This window comes from Diospyros lotus, chromosome 9 (assembly GCF_014633365.1).
Source record: "Diospyros lotus cultivar Yz01 chromosome 9, ASM1463336v1, whole genome shotgun sequence".
NCBI lineage: Eukaryota > Viridiplantae > Streptophyta > Magnoliopsida > Ericales > Ebenaceae > Diospyros > Diospyros lotus.
Window position 1 is genome coordinate 11,531,636 of NC_068346.1, and position 21,543 is coordinate 11,553,178.

General features: G+C 38.3%; 1 protein-coding gene across 1 annotated transcript; it reads right to left on the bottom strand.

Annotated features, from left to right (window-relative positions):
* Positions 1-447: 447 nt before the first annotated feature.
* On the bottom strand, positions 448-21,366 carry LOC127810367 (uncharacterized). Its single transcript, XM_052349806.1, has 8 exons — positions 20,851-21,366; positions 7,170-7,261; positions 5,637-5,787; positions 3,053-3,180; positions 2,718-2,876; positions 2,457-2,642; positions 1,155-1,361; positions 448-1,076 (listed from the first exon to the last, which is right to left on the bottom strand). The coding sequence occupies exons 1-8, from the start codon at positions 21,086-21,088 to the stop codon at positions 1,056-1,058; spliced, it is 1,182 nt and encodes a 393-aa protein (XP_052205766.1). The 5' UTR covers positions 21,089-21,366; the 3' UTR covers positions 448-1,055.
* Between the last annotated feature and the right edge of the window lie 177 nt (positions 21,367-21,543).

Genomic DNA, 21,543 nt, shown 5'->3' on the forward strand with positions numbered 1-21,543 from the left:
TGTGTGTGTGTGTGTGTGCGCGTGCGTGCGTGAGAGAGAGAGAGAGAGAGAGGCCTCTTGCGTACAGCAAAACTGTCCCTTTTATTACCTCAGTTAAACCACCCCCCCTCTTTTGTTAAAAGAAAAAATACATTAACCTGTGAGGCGAGCAGACCATTCTCATATTGTCCAATCATTTTAACCGCTCTACAAGACGAATAAAAAGTGAAGTTAAATTTAAGATTGAAATCCAAATAATTAAACAGTATGGATGGCTGAAGGCTCAACTGAGAGGACATTCTACTTAAAACTCGTTTCCCGCTGAGAATCAAATCATATGCCAGCTTAATTAGCCTTTGCTTTACTAAGAGCCAATCCCACAACTACCCCCAATCATTCAGTTATAAACGAACTCCTCACCCGTTAACGTGTCAGGTTAAAAAGTTAAAAGCACCTTCAATTCTAAACTGATGACAAAGACTCACATCCTTCACATTCCAAGTAAAAGTCTCAAATCAGTAATTGTGAATGTTGACATCTTTAGACTCAAAATCTCACAACACCTAATTCCACAATATTTTTCAGCTGCAGAACTAGCATTAGCCCAGATGTATCACATTTTGGAGAAGTCGGAAGATCCCATAAACATGAGGGTTCAAAGACAGACGATAACCGCTCATTAACAGCCTATCACCTATCAACCCATCCTAAAGTTGACAACCCTAGCTGGAATTCTAGTTGTGGCATACTAAAAAGATAACCCAATATGTACCAAACATAATTTAAGAGTGCCCTTCCTTTGTTTAAAAACTAAATATTATACCTCAATTATCTATATGCATAAGATCCTTCCAGCTGGCTGCGTTTGATTTGTCTGCCAGTACCTAAATTTTCAAGCCTGTTCCCCTCTCTGCCAAAGTTCTGCAAAGTTACAATCCAGGCTCCAAAGTAAAATATGTAGTCCTTTGTCTTATCTTTTTAGGCTCCACTCAAGAATCGACTGTGTATAGATGCACGTAACATAAGCTTCAAATTGACACAGCTGGCGTCTGTTGTCAATGCAATTCATCCATTGATCAAGTTGGAACCTGGGTTACCTGTCAAAACTTCATTGTTATCGCAATATTCAAGCTTCAATAATGACAACCGAATAGAAAGCAGTAGTAATCTTTTACCTTATCCAGCTTTCCATGGAAAATCAGCTCCACTTCCCTGCGAAGGGTATCCAAATCCATTGCAAAATCTCTCCAATTTTCATCTGCCATTAACTGTTGCAACTGCTGTCTCATCCTTTTCAATGCTCCGTCTAATCCACAGAAGTCTCTGAAAACTAGAGCTTCAGTTGTGTTGAGTTTTAAGAGATTCTTAATTGCAACAAGGGCCTTCAGCGTATCCCACCAGAATAAAACAGAAATCACATCAAATTCTTGCAAGAATATCTAAAGACGGGAATAAGTGGAGATTCTCTCCAGTTCAAGAACATAAACAGGGGGCAATGCACATGGAATGAATGGTTTAGAAAATTCTGACCACAAACAGAAGAACATATTATAACGGAAACATTTGGTAGGATGCTGGTTCAGTAGAGCTTCCATTCTTAGTTTCCAATCTTTGCTAACAAAAGTTACAAACAAAAATAGAAAACTGTTGAATTTGGGCTTTCAGCTGAATTATCAGTGTTTTTTTAAAAACAACACACACACGACCTTCTCTTCACATGGAATGAATGGTTAGTTGTAATAGGTTTGGCAAGTTCCCTTTGCTCATTTCCCTCCTTCTTTCCCCAACATTCTCTGCCAGCCAACTCTCCTCTCCATCCTCTTCTTTGCTGAACATCACCAAACCCAAATCTGGGTTCAATGGCAAAGCCAAATCAGGCTTTGCTGAACCTAGAAAGAAGACAATGAAAGACAGGAGAGGAGAGAAGAAAAATGAAGAATGGCTGGTGGATTTGGGCTTGTCTGCCCCAAAGAAGGAAAGGAACAAAAAAATTAAAAAAATTTCTAGGTCTAGAGCATTTTTGTCAATATTAAATAAATTGTTGCATATATATTATAATCAGTAAATAAGTACACAAACATTTATTGAACACCATAATCCGTTTTAATTTCCAAATTTTTGAAAAAGGACAAGAGTTATCAAATGATATTCAGTTTTATTTTTTCAACAAAAACAAAAATGAGCACAAAGAAATGAGAACTAAAACTAAAAACTGAGATGGTACTGAAAGCTCTATTTCACGACCCTTAACCAATGAGCCAAATTTTTATGGTTCTTTCGTTATTTTCCCTTACTTCCATTTTCCTCCGAAAAGAAAGTACACACATCAATCCAAGTCGTCTGTCCACGTTGGAGGACTTTTGAACCTTATATATTGCATCAATGAGGGGCAATTGCAACTCTTCACACAATACACACCACCTTTTAAGCATAGTTTGGCAGCAGTTAGCAGTTGAGGTTAATGCTGAATAAAATACCTTCTCCTGGAGATCCAGATCAGTTGATGCTGTTAAATCAACCACTGACTTTAAGAATAAACGATTACTGAAAAAAGGTAGCTCTGCTTTACTCCTAGTTTCCAACTGACACTCCACCAGAGCAGCCACAAGGAAGACTGATTTCCTGCGGAGTCTAATATCAGCACTTGAATCGCTCAGTAATTCCTGCAAGAAACCATTAATTGCCAATGTGACAAATATGAACTTGAAACTGCAATACTTGTTTATGCTTAGATTCACCTGAAGAATCAAATCTCCAGCTTCTGCATAGAACAATTCCTGGCCGTCTGAATTGTTCCCGATCAAGGCTGAGACAGCATACATAGCTTTTATGGCTTCTTCGACAAAACTTGATTTCACCATCTTCATTAGTTTTGGTAGCCCTCCAAGTTCCAGGACCTGGATGAACAAATAATTCAAACATTGTGTCATCATGCAAATGAGCAAAAATTTGTAGCACTTGCAGTAATCAGCATCATGCATATTACACCGGAAGGAAAATACAAAATAATCAGACCAAATCCAGTATTTACAAAATGTTTCTACATGCTTGCAAAAAAGACAAATAATAGTACCTGCTTCTGAACAACAGGATTATTCTGACTGGCTTTGCCAAGAATCCATGCAGAAGTTGTCCTTGTCTCTGGGTCAGTATTATCAAGTTCTCTTATAATTATGGAGAGGCCTCCAAGTTTGTGCAGATCTGACAAATATACATGTAGATTCAGGTGCTAACAGAGGACAGGGAAATAGACAATAAGCAGACCTCAGCTTTCCAAAGTTATTGAGGTTAACACAGAAGGCTAGGAAGCAATGAAAGAAAAAATATAATCCTTTGTACTTCACAAAGATTTCACTCGACCAAATTTTTACTGTTTATGTGAATTAATTTCCCAAAACTGCACAATTGCAGAAAAGCCCTGTGGTTAATAAACTCGGATTCCAAGGCCAAACAGAAACAAGCCTACCTTATTGTTAGAGAAAGGGGAAAGGAGCTAAGTTCCTCATAAAGCCTGAAGACTCTGAAGTACCAATAAGTAATAACTAATAGTCACCAAGCAATTACCGTATTCATTTACAAGTACGATAGCAATTAAGTTTTTAACAACACAGCAAGTATTAATTCAACTTGGCGGGATCAACTACATGAATTTTAACTGGCCAATCACCTCTATCTATGACCACTTATTCGCCTCCCAAATCTTATCTTCAAGAGGCACTACAATACAGCTGGTCTTGTATACCTACACATTCACCATAACATCCTCATCTTAGTTATGCTTACATTTTGCATACATTGATGCTTTACAATCCAACATTTCCTGTCATACCATACAGTGTGTCTGATAGTCAATAGATAAAACTTCTCTTTTAGCTTTACAAGAATTTTACACTTGCATAAAATGTCAGAAAAACTTCTCCATTTTAACCATTCTACCTTAATTATGTGAGTAATATCCTCATAATTTCCATGTCTTTTTGAACAATTGATCTAAGATATTGGAACTAATCTTTTCTTATAATAACTTGATAATCAAGTCTTGCAATAACATCATCTGCATTTCTATTTTTTCTGAACTTACAGTTAATATATTTGGTCGTATTAAGCTACAAAATCTAAATATTCTGATTTCAAGTTTCCATTTTCTTTCCTTTTGTGATACAATGGAAAGAATTGGCTACATAGCCAACAAAATGACTATGATCCATAATGCTAAAGGAACTATCCTAATTTTGATGTATCCAATTGAATCCCAATCCTTTAAATTTGCAACTAAAAAACTATTACATCTAGACTTCCCCAAATGACTGGATATTAATGGAAATCCTCCTTATCAGCACATAAACCCTACAGATGGCAATGATTTCTCTTTACAGAAACTATTAACTAGAGCAGCACTTCTAGGTGTACATATTGGGGCTTCTTTGATACCACAGACACAAGTACTCTAGCTTAAGATTCAAAGGTCAGTCCTACATAGCAATCAATCCAGAATAAATTCATTTGATAGCTAAAACAAGCATGACAGATGGGGAGCAGAGTGCTTGTCATTTTGTCAAGATTATAAATAATCCACATTATACCCTATGAGGACCTATATTTGCAGTCATGCTAGGTAAAATATTCCTGAAGAGAGCCCTGAGATTTTCCACCTTAGTATATATAACCTTCCTCATTGCCATTTTCAACCTTATTCTCAAGGTCCCATGTATGGATATCAGGTGCAGATATCTGCCAACATGTCAGACCTTAAACTCTTAATCTAATGTGATTGGGGATAGCAAGAAGATTGCAGAAAATTTGCAAAGAAAGAGAATAAAATCAGGGAGAGGCGAGAAAGAGATGAAGAAGAGGAAGAAATCTGAACAGAAAAGGGAAAAAGAAAACTTCTGAGAGAGAAAATAGGAGAAGGAGAAGAAAGAAAATAGGAGAAGGAGAAGAAATAGAGGGAGAAGGAAACCAGAAAGAGAGGGCGGAAAAAATCAGCAAAATTTTTATTCAAATCAACAGAACATTTTTTCTGATTCCAACTTAAGCCTATTTCTTTTTTGGTCTTTTTATTTTTTTGGCAAGGGGAGGGGGGGCCGATGTTGGATCAATTCCTAGGCAAGGTATAGAACCATATTTTACAGTTACTTAAAAATAATTATCTCAGACCACACATTTAAATCCTAGACAAACAAATGTGTGAAATAACTGTAGCACTGGGGGAAAAGAAGCATGCAAAGAAAGGAAGTACTGAGGAGACATAAAATTAAAGTTGGCAAAGTTGAGGGCACCACTATTTATGATAATCGCTAGTAACTATAAACCACTTTTCAAGTCCATATATATCTGGTCTCAAGGACAAGATGTTGAAATTCTGAATGCTACAATCAACCAAAAAAGGAAAAGAGAACAGGAAAACAAAAAGTAATATAGTATAAAAGTAGAGCACCAGGGGAGATGGGCAAATTCTGGGTGCTCAAATTGATTCAGAATTATTCTGATAGCTTGGTTTTGAGTGCAGTGCAGATGACCAATTATCTAAGTATAAAATAAGAAAACTGTTTCTACCATCAAAAGGAAATTAATTTTATCATTGCGAAACTATGATGTAGCTGCCTCAGGAAAGAAGTGGTATTAGCTTTACAGACAAAGCAACAAATTGTGCACACCATTGGCATTATCTATTGGCTCAACAAGGATCAGAAGCTCCTTTAAAGCACGATGACGATCTTCCACAGGCAGAGATTGATTATTCAAGTCATCTATTGCAATTTGCATCAACTGTGCATCTGATGGCATTTTCAATTTCTCCATCAGCTCCTGTAAGACAAGGAAAATCTCAAGTAGTTGGAATCAACAAGAAAATGCAATCAATAAGATAAAATACAGATATCCTTGCCCCCATCCAAATAAAGAAATATCAAAACAAAACAGAAGGATGATAGGAACTTGTTTGAGTATAAAAGCAGCAAGGAGATGAAACAATGGGTGTGCAACCCCATACAAAAAGAATGGACCAGTCCCCAGGATCAACTTGCAACAAAGCATTTGCATACAGTTTTTATTTCTTTTGTTATGATAACCAAATTTCTGCTATTTCCAAGAAACCAGTATAATCTGCAAGTCAATGTGTTTGAGAGACCTAAAAACCCAGGTTAGTTGGGAATAAAGCAGAATAATCCATGTCAATTTATTAAATCATTTCATCTTTTCACTGGTTCATAGACCATGGATATTAAGGAATGACAATCTTCTTTTTGAACTTGGTGTTGGCTTTATCATCAACCATTAAGCAAATAACATGGAACATATACCCCTAGTATCTCATTTCACATTGTAATGAGTTGAATTTTGTAAGGAAGAATATAATTTTTGATCCGCAACTTTAGTTTTTCTACTGCATTTCTTGAAACATCACCTTCCATCAATAACCAAATCACACACTTTACCACCACAAAGGACGTGTGTGAAAGATGCTATGTTGTCTCCAATCTTCCTATTTTTCTTTGGTTGTCGACATCAACTTCTTCATTCTCATCATTATATTCATTGTAAATAGGTTCCATTGCCTCCTGTACATCTTCAAACTCAGTTTCACCCTTCGTTGCAAACAGGCATAAGAGTTATGCCCCAGCTCACCACAAGTAAAACTCTTAACTTATAAGCTGCTACCAATTTTAGAAACACCAAAACTAAAACTGGTTTTGCCCCCATAATGCACAGTATTCTTCCCTTTATAGCTCCTACAAAAGTTAACCAAACCCCCCATAATTGCTTTGTTCATTATGGCAGCCCCTTGACTACTCCAATAGAATGTTTAATCATTCCAAGCACTCCGAACAGTGTTGGAATTGCCATCAGTTCTTCCATACACAATTCTCATTTTAGATCTTTTAGATTTTATTTTAGTAGATTTATTTGGATAATTGTAGATTTTGTTTCACTCTATTAAAGCTAATAACAACAACACTGACCATAAACTGGAAATGCTAATAAACAAAAGAATATCCTCCTGCATCACCATGCCCTACTAAGTTAGAATAAGAAAACAAACATTATATAATAAGGAAATGACAAAGGTACCAATCTAACAACAACAAGAATTAGCACCTTAAAGGCATCCATTTCTTTCTATCCTCCATGCCGTGAAAGATAATCAATGGAAAACTGTACTTTATTTGAATTTGCATTATTGTTCGAACCTTTACTTCTATTTGACGTTTCTTCAGCTCATCTGGAGATAAGTGTTGGACATCTTTTGCTGTTGCCTTCAACTTCTCTGGATCAGAATGGCCTGGTTCAATTGCATAACAAACAAAATTTCCATCATTGGCATAAAAAGAAAATTATTAATTAGATTACATTTATACCCATTACCAAGTATTCCATAAATAAATAAATAAAAGAGAAGAAAACATTACATAGTAAAGTAGGACAGCCAAACTTAAAAGAAAACGAAAAGGCTAAAAAGGAAATAGAAGTTTGGCATTGGTAACTAAATAATGTCAAGTCCAAAATAAATGCAAAAAAAAGAAAAAACAAATTATTGGCAAAAATAAGGATCAAAAGAGCTAGCAAGCATGGAGTGAGAGTCGAGTAGATGGATAATACGAAGTTTGTAACAAAAGAGTAACAAAATGACCAAAGAACACTTAGAGCAAAAGACCGTCGGGCATAACATGGGATATATGGCCTTGCAAAATAAGTGGCGAGATAAAATTCATGTAACCAATCCCACTTGGTGGGATTGTTCATTATCAATGGCAAAGAGGCTCATAAAGTAGCAAGGGACTTCTGTCACAACTTAGATGAATGAGGAGTAGTTATAGTTATTTCTATGCCACAGTTGGGGGGGATATCATATGAGAATTATCATATTTCACTCTTTCTCTTCAATTCCCTCTCTATTATTCTCCATGTTTCCCCCTCATTTCTCTTTATCTCTCCTTCATTTCTCTTTGTTTCTCCCTCAATTCTTTCTATTTCTCCCTCTCTTTCAATCCTATCTTCGAAGAAAACCTTAGTTAGGACCAAGTTCTTGACATTTGGTATCAGATGTCATGACCCTATGAGCAATAAAGGGGTACTATTGTAATAGGGTAGAATAGTTTGTTTTGGATATTTTAGCAATTGGTTAGAAGCACATGGCTATCATAACCCTATGAGTAATAAAAGGGTATTATTGTAATAGGGTAGAATAGTTTGTTAGGGATATTCTAGCAATTAGTTAGGTGCACATGGCTGCATGTGCAAGGCTGTTTGGGGACAAATATGCCTATATAAGGCTGATGTAAATGGAGGGGATGGTATGCTGAAATTGATAATAAAAAATCTGATTCTCTCTCTCTCCAATTCTCCCTCTCGTTTCTCTCCATTCTGCTCTACCTCATTTCTCTTAACTTTCTCCCTAATTCTCTTCAATCTCCCCCTTCATTTCTTCTTTGTTCTTCCCCAATTCCTCTTCTAACCCATCACGAACCCTAGGTTCGTGACAAATGGTATCAGAGCTGTTCGTTCCTCGGCCATCCTCTGCTAAGTAATTCCAGCATCGTAGCAGCAATCAGCGTCCGACGAATTTCCGGTGAGAGAAGCGAACTCTTGAGGAGCTGCAATAGAGTTGATCAAACTCATAGGGAGCTCCAACAGAGTCGATCGAACCCTCAGGAGACCGCAACAAAGCTCGTCCTAAGCCTTTGATTAGTTCGACTACAACTAAGCGGCAGTCCTCAGCTGTCGAACTAGATCTGGACGATTTCGGAAGGCGGTTTTCAAAGGGAATTCTGGCAATTTCTAAGGCCATATCAGAGTCGCTAAAGCAAAGTTAGCGAATTCAGGCCGAAGCGAAGATGAGTGAATTCCGAAACCAATGACGACGATTGGGCGAGTAGGAAGATGCGACTCTGTGAAATCGATCGAGTAGAGGTTTAAGGTGGAGTTGGACAGCGATTGGAGTGGGTTGATAGGCAAACATATTTGAAGCGTCGCGAAGATCCACCGGACTTGAGCCCATCATCGATCAGAACAGAGGTTAATTTTGGCATTGAATTTTGGGTTAACTTGTTTGAAGAAGAGCAGTATGCGGTCTTCAAAGTATGCTGATTGTGAAAAATCAGCTAAGGGAAGCAAGGCACACCTGAAACAAAAAGGGTCGCAATTGCAACCGAATGATGCTGCATTTTTAGTGGTTAATTTTCAAGGAAGAGAGCAGCCTCCATTGCAGTGGACCAGTGCTGCATTTTCAGTGGGGTGTCCTACTCATGAAGCTAGGAGAGGCTGTGAGCAAAGGGAAACAAAGGCAGCCAAGGGGAGCAGTGCATACATGGAGCAAATGAGCCCTAAATTGCAGCAAAAGAATGCTTCATTTTCAGCTGGAATGGAGCTTCAATGGCAGCCAAAGAATGCTACATTTTCAGTTGACCAGAAGCATCAAATTTGGGAAAAGAAGTTTGAAAATAAGACTAGCCGAAAGGACAAAGGAACCAGCAGTGGGTTAGATGAAAAGTGCAAGGAATTCGGTCGAATGTTTCGCGAAAAGTTGCAAGAATTTGCAATGATACTATTTAAGGAGTATCATTACAGTTTTTCCGCCAAATACTTTGATGACTATCATGGAAGCTTTAATAAGGAGGAGTTTCTTAAAATGGAGCAGCCGAAGGAGAAATTTAGGAGGCAAGAAGCAGATTCACTGCCTACCTCCAATACGGAGTGGAAGAAGTATATTGGCCTAGGTGGAGTGGATGAGAAATGTGACGATAATGACAATGCTGGCAGCAATAGCAGACTTTGCGGGGGTTCGGTACAAGGTGTGTGGGCAAAAGGAGAATTACAGAAACACACCGATTCCTTTGGAAAAGAAGTTCTCGATGGTGATGTTTTTGGGATTCTGCAACAAGAGCAGTCCAACTTTAAGGAAGAAGGGGAAGAGGAGGAGGAAGAAAAAAGTGAGGAAAAGAGATTGGAGGATGACACTCAATCAATTGACAGCCTCTCAAGCACTCTTACTAGTGCTGAAACACTTGGCTAGGTGTCAATTATTGAGCAATCGTTGGCTGGAAGTGAAGTTACAGCATCTCCTAATGTTAATGCTCACAAACAGCCTTGGTATGAGAATTCAAGGAAAGAATACAAACCTCCATTGCTGCATTTTGAGGCTGCTGTTGATATTTCTGCAACAAAACATGGCTGTGGGTTGAATGGGGATAGAGTAACAGCAGCAATGGCTGAAGATCTGCCCTTCTTACTTGTTTTGGATGGTAATGAAGTTTTCCCTATTGAAATTCTGGGCCAATTCATACTTGGAATTGACCTTGAAAACTTAAGAATGAAGAAGAAGAGACCTAGAAATAGAAAGAAAGAAAGGAGGATTATCCGCATAGAGAAGGTTGGAATTGGATGAAGAGCAATGGCTACTTGTGGCAAGTTCTTGGGGACAAAAACTCTCTTATGGAGGGGGGAATTGTCATGACCCTATGAGTAATAAAAGGGTATTATTGTAATAGGGTAGAATAGTTTGTTAGGGATATTCTAGCAATTAATTAGGTGCACATGGCTGCATGTGCAAGGTTGTTAGGAGACAAATATGCCTATATAAGGCTGATGTAAATGGAGGGGATGGTATGCTGAAATTGATAATAGAAAATCTGATTCTCTCTCTCTCCAATTCTCCCTCTCGTTTCTCTCCATTCTGCTCTACCTCATTTCTCTTAACTTTATCCCTAATTCTTTTCAATCTCCCCCTTCATTTCTTCTTTGTTCTTCCCCAATTCCTCTTCTAACCCATCACGAACTCTAGGTTCGTGACAATGGCTACATGTGCAAAGCTGTTAGGAGACAAATATGTCTATATAAGGCTGCTCTAAATGGATGAGATTCTCATGTTGAATGATAATTGAAATTCCAATTTCTCTCTACAATTTCTCTTTCCCTTCCCCCCCTCTCTCTCTCGTTGTCCACTGCTCCATCCCTTCTCTCCCTAATCTTGTTCAATCTCCCCCTTCAATTCTTCTCTATTTCTTCCCCCAAATTCCTTCCAAGTACTTCTAAGACCCTAACTAAACCCTAGGGTCATGACAAATTGGTATCAGAGCATCATTCATAGGCTGTTAATGTCCGACAGCTATCAACGACTTCTCTGTGATTGATTTCCGACGATCTAGGCAGCGATCTTTAGTGACCCAAGTTGGTTCAAGGAGCTACCATCTACTGGTGGTCCTCGGCCAGTCGTTAAGATTGCAGTGAGTAAGGAGTCGATTCTTCAGGTTGATCGAAGATTATAGTCGAATCAAACTAGAAGATTTCCAGCCGTAGAATCCGTTGCGATTGGCTCTTCCAAATGCTAAAGCAGACTCAAGGCCAGGCGATTCCGAATTGGAAGTGTTGTCGATTTTTGGAGGCAAAGCCGATAGTGACGCTCGGTTGTGAAACTCAAGCGTGTTGCTGACTTCTGGAGGCCACTTCAAAGGACGGTTAGGTTAGTGAATTTTCAATGCCATGAAGAGGGAAGCCTAGCAACAATCACCATGGTGACTCCACGGTGGTATGAGGAAGTAATTAGCAGTTACGTTGGAGACCAAAGAATTATGGCCTTGTTGGAAAAACTGACTGTGGGAGAAGAAGAGATGGAGGGGTATACTTTGAAGGAAGGGATGCTAAGGTTCCAGGGGCGTATAGTGATCGGGGACAAGGCTGAACTAAAAAGAAAGATCATGCAGGCCTTGCATGAGTCGCCTTTAGGGGGCCATTCGGGTGAGCAGAATACATATGTGAGGGTTAAAGGAATATTCTACAGGTCAAAGAGTATGGAAAGGGTAAAACAAGCCTGGTCGAGTGTGGCAATGGATTTTGTGCCGGAATGTGATGTATGCAAAATGTGTAAACCAGAGCTAGTACCCTACCCGGGGTTACTGCAACCCCTGCCCATTCCAAAACAAGCCTGGTTGAGTGCGGCAATGGATTTTGTAGATGGATTACCTAGATCAGAGGGCAAGGACAGTGTTTTGGTGATGGTGGATCGTTTTACCAAGTTTTCCCACTTTATTGGGTTGTCCCATCCCTATATGGCTCAAGAGGTAGCCAGGGTATTCTTAGATCGGGTAGTCAAGTTGCATGGGGTACCTCAGAATATAATGTCCAATAGAGATAACATCTTTACCAGTTTGTTGTGGCAAGAATTGATGAAATCATTGGGCACAGACCTAAAATTATCCACGACATACCATCCTCAAACAGATGGCCAAATTGAGAGGGTGAATCAATGTCTTGAAACCTATCTAAGGTGTATATGCCTAATGTGTCCCATGGAATGGCATAGGTGGTTATCTTTGGCGCAATGGTGGTACAACACCACTTTACACTCAACTATTAAGGTAACCCCCTTCGAAACTCTATTCGGGTACAAGCCACCAATGCTACTAGTAGTTGGAGGGGGATCAAATGTGGCCACGGTGGAGGAGTACTTACAGAAGAAAAGGAAAGTGACTCAGCAAATGAAATAAGAGCTGGCCTCTGCCCAGCACTACATGAAGCAGTATGCAAACAAGAAGAGGATGGAAAGGGAGTTTGAGGTTGGAGAAGAGGTGTACCTAAGGTTGAAACAACCACATTTGAAGTCACTGACACAGGGGAAGGCTACCAAGCTTAGCCCCAGGTACTTCAGACCTTTTCCCATAACTGACAAGGTGGGAAGAGTGGCTTACCATTTGCAATTGCCGGTCGAAATTCACATCCACCCTGTGTTTCACGTTTCATTACTGAAGAAATCTATTGGGGGGTAACCAATAAGTCCTGCACTACCCTTTCTGCCCAATGGGAGTGAACAAGCTGTGGAGTCGGAGGCCATACTCGAGAGACGAGTGATCCAGCGAGGAGGGGCTCCCTTAAACCAAGTTTTGGTTAAATGGCAAGGCAATACTACGAATGGCAGCACCTGGGAATACCTTCCAGATTTGCTCAAGAAGTTTCCCCGCGCTGTTAGCCTACTTAATCTTCCTTGAGGACAAGGAAGCGTTCAAGAGGGGAGCATTGTCACGGAGGCAGTCTATTAAGAGTCCTTTCTTTAAATTTTTGCCAGTTAAGATCTTCAATTAAATGTTCTCATTTCCGCTGTAACTGTAGAGTGCTAGGTGGTCTAGTAGAATGGTGAGAATCAGAGTTTGTTATGCAGTTAGGGGTGAGGGTCCACCTGTCAAGGGAATATACCCTTCAACAGCCTTATAAATGTGCCTATCGTGCGATGGGAAAGGGGTATGTTGAAAAATCAAGAAGATTCTATTCTCTATCTAACCATCCTCTCTTTCTCTCTCTTTGTTCATCTCTCTCCTCTAATTCCTTGTTGATTCTTCTTTTTGACGACTCCCTTCTCAAGTGGAGGTCTGAATTTCCCTACCAATCCCATCGGATTAGTGGTAGGGTTGCAGCAGTCACAACAGGGTTGTGACAAGAAGTGATCAACATATGAGCAAGAATTGTATGTGGTTGTTCACACTTTGCAATAGTGGAAATCATATCTAGTACAAAAGGAATTTATCCTCAACACAGATCACTAGGCTCTCAAGTATCTCAACAATTCTTCCAAGGTCAATCGGATGCATGCTCGGTGGATTGCCTATATCCAGAGATTTACTTTCTCACTATGACACAAGTCAGGCCAATTGAAAAAAGTCGCAGATGCATTGAGTCGTCAAGTTTTGTTATTGACAGCAGTTCAAAATGAAATAATTGGTTTTGATTATTTGAAGGATTCATATGCAGATGATGAAGATTTCAAAGAAAAATGGCAACAGTGCATTAACAGGGTTGCAGATAAACATCAAATACATGATGGTTCTCTAGTCTTTGAAAATCGTTTATGCATTCCTCAAGGATCTCTCAGAGAACACATTATTCAAAAGTTACACGTTGGGGGACTAGGAGGGCACATGGGGCGAGACAAGACCATTTCATTGGTTGAAGCTCGATACTTTTGGCCGCATCTCAAGCATGACGTCAAGAAGTTTGTCAAGCATTGTTATACATGTCAAATTGCAAAGGGACAAACTCATAATATTGGGTTGAACATGCCACTTCCTATTCCTGATGCCCCTTGGGAAGATTTGTCCATGGATTTCATTTTGGGATTACCACAAACACAAAAAGGTTCGGACTCTATCTTTGTTGTGGTAGATCGTTTTTCTAAAATGACTCATTTTATTCTTTGCAGGAAAACTTCAGATGCTACCCACATTGCTCAACTATTCTTTCGGGAGATTGTTTGTTTACATGGATTGCCAAAAACAATAGTTTCTAATCACGATAACAAATTTCTCAATCATTTTTGGTTTACTTTGTGGAAAAGACTTGATACGAGTTTATAGTTCAATAGCACCTATCATCCACAAACAGATGGGCAAACTAAGGTTGTCAATCCCACGCTAGGCAATATTTTGTGATGTTTGATATAAGAAAACCCAAGACAGTGGGACAATGTCCTACCACAACTTGAATTTGCCTACAATAGCGTGCCAAATCGTTCTAGTGGCAAATCTCCATTTGAAGTTGTTTATATTCGTCCTCCATTGCATAATCTAGATTTGGTTCCCTTACCAAAGCTACCTGGAATGAGTATTATTGCTAATCATTTGATCGATAAGGTGACCAATGTCTATGGAGAAGTCAAGAAGAAGTTAGAAGAGTCTGCTGTAAAGTACAAGACCATCGCTGACAAGCATAAAAGGTTCAAATCTTTTGGTGTAGGCGATTATGTCATGGTTCATTTGCACAAAGAATGACTTCCTACTGGGGAATACAATAGGCTTAAGAAGAAGAAGATTAGTCCTTTTCACATCTTCCAAAAGATTAATGATAATGTCTATATCATTAATCTACCAGAAAGTTGTGCAATTTCTAAGACTTTCTACGTTCAAGACTTATACGAGTACCATGGTCTAGAACCAATACCTTGACCAACTCGAGGATGAGTTCTTTTCAAGAAGGGGGGAATTGATGCAGACCAAATATTTTAAAAACACAAAAAAAAGGCCCAAGTCCAAATTAGTATCAACCAAAGAAGATCAAACGAAGCCCAACTTGTGGAAGCTTCTTTTTATTTTTTTTCACTTTTGCATTATTAAGCTAGGTCTCTCTTATGTGTGTTGTAACGACCCATTAGAGGGTTTAGATTTTATTTAGAAATTATTGAATTTCTTAATTAGTTTTGTTTGGAGGATTTTTTCCAATTAATTGTTAATATGGCAATCTAGAGACTTTAGTTGAGAAAATAGCTTTTAAATAGCATTTAATTATTTAATTATTGTGAAGATTAAATGCAAGGACATGTTGGTCGTTTAAGGATTTGATATTAGCATTTAATTATTAAATAGAATTATTGTGATTAAGGGATTGAAGAATCCATCCGTGAGACGATTGGGTTAGAAGACTCCTAGTTATAATAGGAGAATGAGTTATGGCATTAGGGCTTCTTAGATCAGTGTATATATAGTTTCATAAGTCATATGTTCTTCACGCCACAAGAACAGAGAGCCAAGAAGCAATCAGTGAGTTCAAGTTTTGCATAAGAGGCGCTCGTGAGATCATTAAGTCGATCAAGAAGATCATAAGGCAAGTATCCTTCCCCTGTAATCCTTTCTTACAGGTCTTGATTGAGCTTGATATCAGATTTCCAAAATTGAATCAGTTCCAGTGCATGTATATATATATATATGTGCATTACAGTGAGTTATATCAGTTCAGTGCATGTTTATATATGTATTTACATGCGTACAGTGAGTACCAGCCAATTCATGCATGTTCCTTGCAACGTTTACATTAGTTATGATCAGTAAATCATCCCTCAAGTTGTTTATATATCAATTGGGATTGTTCTCCCAAGATTTCTTTTGGAATGGTGTAGTAAAGTTAAGTTTTGATTCAAGTTATGATCTCTGTTATCGTAAGCTTTATATCTGATAAGATTCCAGTCATTCGAATAAGTCTTGTGTCATTCGAATGAATTTCAAAGCATCCGAATAAGTTTCAGTGTTATCGTAATGTTTTTCCCTTGTAATGTATCAGTCATTCGAATGAGTGCCCTGTCATTCGAATGAGTCCTGAGATATCGTATCATTCGTATGAATTTTTGAGGTTTTTAGACTGTCATTCGAATGAGCCTTGTTGTCATTCGAATGAGCCCTTGAAGATGTGAGTAAGTTGTTGCTTTGTATAGCTTAGCATTCGAATGAGCCTTCTTGTCATTCGAATGATCTTCAAATTGATTCGAATAAAGTTACTGTTGCATTCGAATGAATCGAGTTTTGCCAGTTCAAAAGTTGAAAATTTTCAAAATTCATTCGAATGAATTTGAGAGTCATTCGAATGAGTCCCAGATCAGATCCGAATAGCCTTTGAATATCATCTATCATTCGAATGAGTCTCTGTCATTCGAATGAGTTTTCTGCCATTCGAATGAGCTTGCTGAAATCCATTTTTTTTCATTCGAAGGGGCTGCTTTTTCATTCAAATTGCCTCCTTAGACTTTCTCAATCATCCAAATAGTATCAAATGACATCCAAATAGCTTCCAATAAATTCTTGATTCAAGTCTTAAATTTAATATAAATATTCAATTATTCAAATATTGAATTTTTATGCCAAGATATGATAAAATCCAATATGCCATGCCTATACTTAGAAATTTCAAAATATTTGAATCTCAATATTTCTAGTAAAAATCATATACCATGTTTAGCAGTTCATTATGACATGGTCAGCATTATTTTGTGAGATTATGTGCATACACATTGTATGAGCATTGAGCATGACTTATGTGGAGCACTACACATCGTGTGCCAGCATTTATATGAGCATTGCATTATGCGCGCCAGGCGGCTTGTTCGCGGGAATCCCACTAGTATCAGTACAATTATATCTCAGTTATGAGTTGCTCGCCTGATGTCGACCAGGGAGCTAGGGGCATATTGCCCAAAGTATGTGCTTACAGTTTTTATGTTTGCAGGACTCAGATCAGCCAGGTATGTGTTACAATTATGTGGGCCTATGGGCCAAAGTTGCATACCTGCATTTAGTTTACAGCTTATGTACATTACATCTTATAAATGCCATCCAGTGATTATTATATCACTCAGTATAAGTTCAGTAAGTATTTTTATCAGTATCGATATTCTTCGATTCAGCTTCAGTTATTCTTTCCAGTTTATTACTTGCTGAGCTTTGTAGCTCACCTTGTACTCTTCACCATTCCAGGTCCTAGTGGGAGAATACCAGATGTGGGGCCTAGCAGCAGTGTCCAGTAGTGTATGTACGTGGAGCCGTTCAAGACCAAAGATGTCTGGGAGTTGTTAGTTTATTAGTTAGTGCTTGATCAGTTTAGATTCATTTTATTTTCCAGTTTAGGGAATTTCCCTTAGATGCAATTATGATTTCAGTTTTTGTTGACTCAGAGTCTTATTACAGTTAATTGATATATACAGTATTGGTATCAGAATTCAGTTATTAGTCAGTTTATTTTATTATCCCCAGTAGCACCTCTTCTCGGGCAGTTCTAGGAGAGGGGGTGTTACATGTGTGCTCCATTAGCCAAGTATTGATTGGGTTTAGTGCTAATTGTGTGGTTGTACTTAATTTAAGCATTGAGTGAGTTTAGTGCTAATTGTGTGGTTGTACTTAATTTAAGTATTGAGTGGGTTTGGTGCTAATTAAGTGGTGGTACTTAATTTTCTAGTTTTTTTAAATGTGTGGTCTCTAATACATTTTGTAAACTATAAATAGCTCATTTGGTTGCACTTGTAAAGCATCCAATCTTGAATTGAAATACATTTGTATTCTTAGTACTTCTCTTTGAGAATTGTTCATCTCTTTTTTTTTTTTTTTTTGTGAGAACACAAGTTAGAGTGAAATCTAGCAAGCCGTTGTGTCAAAGGGTTGGACAAAGAGAGCGAGAGAGATAAGAGAGAGGGAAACAAATTTTTTTATTCAATTCATCGATACCCCTTATTCTCTAGCCTATAGCCTATTTATAGGATGTTTACAACAATTCAGTTATCAACCAACAACTCAAGTACCACTACACACTAAGAAAAATACAAACAAGAACAATTACAACTAATGCCCTTGGGATCATGACAATCTATTATAGCCATCGTTCAAGCCAACTTCTCATTGCGTAAGGCTGGTTCAATTTCAAATCCTAAAGAACCAACTATCCTGGGAACTATTCCATTTCCTAGCAAGAGTGGATCTCCAACTGTCAAAGGGACTGGTCTCTTTTGTTGAATAATTGGATCAGAATATTCCCTAGAAAGTAATTCCGCTGGCAAACTAACCTGATAACGTTTGGCCACCATGATCATGAGTTTGTCCAGTTTACTTTCAAATCTATCCATAGAAGCTTTGAGCATCTGGTAACCTTTAGCCATGGAGCTAGACCTGAGACCGAGAAACTGTTGCTTTGATACCAAATGTCAGGAGCTTAGTCCTAACTGATGCTTCCTTTGAAGATAGAATTGGAATTGAGGGAGAAATAGGAAGAATTGATGAGAAACAGACAGAAAATTAGGGAGAATCAGACAAAAATGAGGGACAAGTTGATAGAAAGTAGGGAGAAATAGAGAAAACAATAGGGGGAAATGAGAGACTTCAATAACTTCTTGGCAATTCATTGAGATGACCCTAGGGTTTGGCTAGGGTTTAAGAAGGAATTTGGTAAGAATACGGGTAAGATAAAGCAGAAAGGGAGGGAAAGGTAGAATTGAAACAAAGAGAAATGAGGGAGAAGAAAGGAAGAATAGAGGGAGAGATAGGAGAATTAAGCGAGAAAACTAAATTCAATTCATTCATAAACATCCGAGATCCAACCAATTTGAATCAACAGCCGAAAATCATCTGGATCTACTTCACCTTGACTTCAACTAATCACTGCTAAGATCACCTCGCCTCAACTTCGACAGATCACTTGGGGAATTGCCTGACTCACAGCCAAGGAATGATCGGCTCTAATACCAAATGTGATAACCCTAGGGTTTGGCTAGGGTTTAAGAAGGAATTTGGTAAGAATATGGGAAAGAGAAAGAAGAAACAAAGGGAAAGGCAAAATTGAAACAAAGAGAATTGAGGGAGAAGAGAGGAAGAACCGAGGGAGAGATAGGAGAATTAGGAGAGAAAACTGAATTCAATCCATTCATCAACATAATCCCCATCCTCCTACAAGTAGCCTTTTATAGGCACCAACTACCAACTAACTGAAAATATATTCTAGAAAATAGCTCCCATGTGCACTTCAACAGAATTAATAGCATCTCCTACAAACAATTGTGATTAAGTACAATATTGCCCCTCTAAATCCCCTTGGGTCGTGACATTCATTCATAATCCGGCACTATGGGTTATGGCTTTATATATAAAACTAACCAACAGATTATGCCGAGCAGTTACCACTCCTCCACTACTTCCCCACCACTCCATAATTATAAATTAACTGTAAATAATACCCAACTACTCCTAAAACATAACTGTAAATAATAACTAAATAAAGTTGTAACAGCTGAAATAAAAAAAAAATAACTTCCTAATTCATATAGGTCGTGGCACCAAGAATGAGTGTTAGCAAGCATGACAGGACTAGAGAAGAGTTGCCTAAAAAATATGGTAGCCCATGTGGAGATTGGCATTAGTTGGATGTTACAATGTCTCATATTGTGGGCCTATAGTAAATGTCTCATATTGTGGTCTTATGATACAATGTCTCAATAAAGTTCTTCTTCCTTCAATTTAATAAATTTAGTTCTTGAAAATTTTAAAAATCATCAATCTAATACAATTGAGTGCGAGCCTTGGAAGTTATGGTGAGGTTGCTTCTTTGTGACAGGAAGGTCACAGCCTCACAAGTTCAAATTGTAAAACTATCTTTTTGCAAAAAATAAAGGGAAGGTTGCGCACGAAAACAGCCTTGCAAAGCAGGGAGTCTCATGGACTAGGGGCACTCTTTGTTAAACTAATATAACTGTTAATGCTGTCCGTTTTAATTTAATAGATTTTATAGTGTAACACTTTTAACACCATTAGTATGTCTCCTAAATGGAGTGATAAAGTGATGTTATAAAAAATAAAAATTAAACACCTAGAATTTAGATCATGTCCAAGTGTCCACCATGCTAAAAGTGAGTAAAAAGCCTGCAAAACTTATCATTTTCATCACTTCAATTTAACAATTGATTGCTTTTATGTGAGAAAAATACTTAAGATAGTCAAGGTCAGTAACAGAAAAAGTGCCAGGTGTCTAATTTTTCTCGTTTTGAACTTTGGACTAATACCATGTCGTGACAACATGTAGAAGACACGTGTCAATACACGACCAGTTAAACTGAAAGATGGTATAAACGATTGCACTAGATTGATGGTTTCAAAAAAAAGTTCAGTAAATTAATTAAATGTACACAAACTTGTTTGATTTTTGCCTCAAATTTTAAGCACATTAAAAGTAAAATAACTAGATTAACTTTTGCCCGCAGTTCAATTAATGAATTGAATAAATTGACCTAGAAAAACTTGATTAACTTTTACAACAATGTTCACTCCAAACTCCGAAGCCAAATAGCTATCATAAGAAAGGCAAGTACAAATATTCCTGATACTTGGATTTTCCCATAATTTTAGCCTCCACTGTTTGCTATCTGGTCCTAATTTTTTAAAAGAAGAAGATGAAAACATAATCTAAGCATAGATAAACAAAAGAAATAATAGTAATAATAATAACAATAACGAGAAAAATAAGTTAGCCGGTTTTCACTGGCTAGCACAGAAATCAAAAAATCAAAACAAAAGCAGCCAAATAGGAAGGAATGTACATAGAACCAGTTACCAATCAAGGCGACTGGGAACACTGAAAAAACAGTACCTATTGCCCACTGCAACATCCCATCGAGCGAAGAAAAACCGCCGTCGTACTCGTCCCTTTCGTTCAACAGAGGCGGGGATTCCTCCGGATCGGCCTTCCGCAGCAGATCTGCCTCCTCTTTTGCGGTTGACCAAAATAGTCCTTCGGAAGCCGACTTGTTTACAGATTCAGCCCTAGTCATGCCTGTCGCCATAACCACCAACAAGATTAACCAAATCGCGTAATTCCTTTTGTCCATCGCCAAATATATAGCGCCTTCCAGAGCCTAGGATGCAACAAGCACGAGCAGTCCGCCTTGGCTTCTGCAGTTGCCGCTTTATTCCTTTCCCTTGTCTGTCAATGTCGGTGATGCATTCCAGTCCGCCCGGAAGTCAGTCGGTGTCGTCTGGAAGAATCGGAAGTTATTTATGACGGTTTGGGCTCCCCGGCTTTACTTTCCCCCGAAGATGCAGTAGACAGGGGGGCGTGGGCCCCACCCACCCCCTTCCCCCCTGTATGCCCGCGTCGCGTCGAGTGCAGGAGAACATTTCTGTAGTTTACAGCTCTTGTTTTGTTTTCTACTTTTTATTTTCATTTTACCTCTCAAAAATAATTATTTGATTAATTAGTGTTTAAATAACTGAATTGGAGTACCAAACACGAAGGATATGATGCAGTTAAAATATTCATGCTATCTTTGCATGTAATTTATTT

Excerpts from the sequence above, each read along its gene's own strand:
- LOC127810367 (XM_052349806.1), bottom strand. The coding sequence starts at position 21,088 with ATGGACAAAAGGAATTACGCGATTTGGTTAATCTTGTTGGTGGTTATG. Across the intron at positions 3,181-5,636 it reads GCCAATAGATAATGCCAATG|ATCTGCACAAACTTGGAGGC; the intron begins GTGTGCACAATT and ends TATATTTGTCAG. Across the intron at positions 2,643-2,717 it reads CTGGAGATTTGATTCTTCAG|GAATTACTGAGCGATTCAAG; the intron begins GTGAATCTAAGC and ends GGTTTCTTGCAG.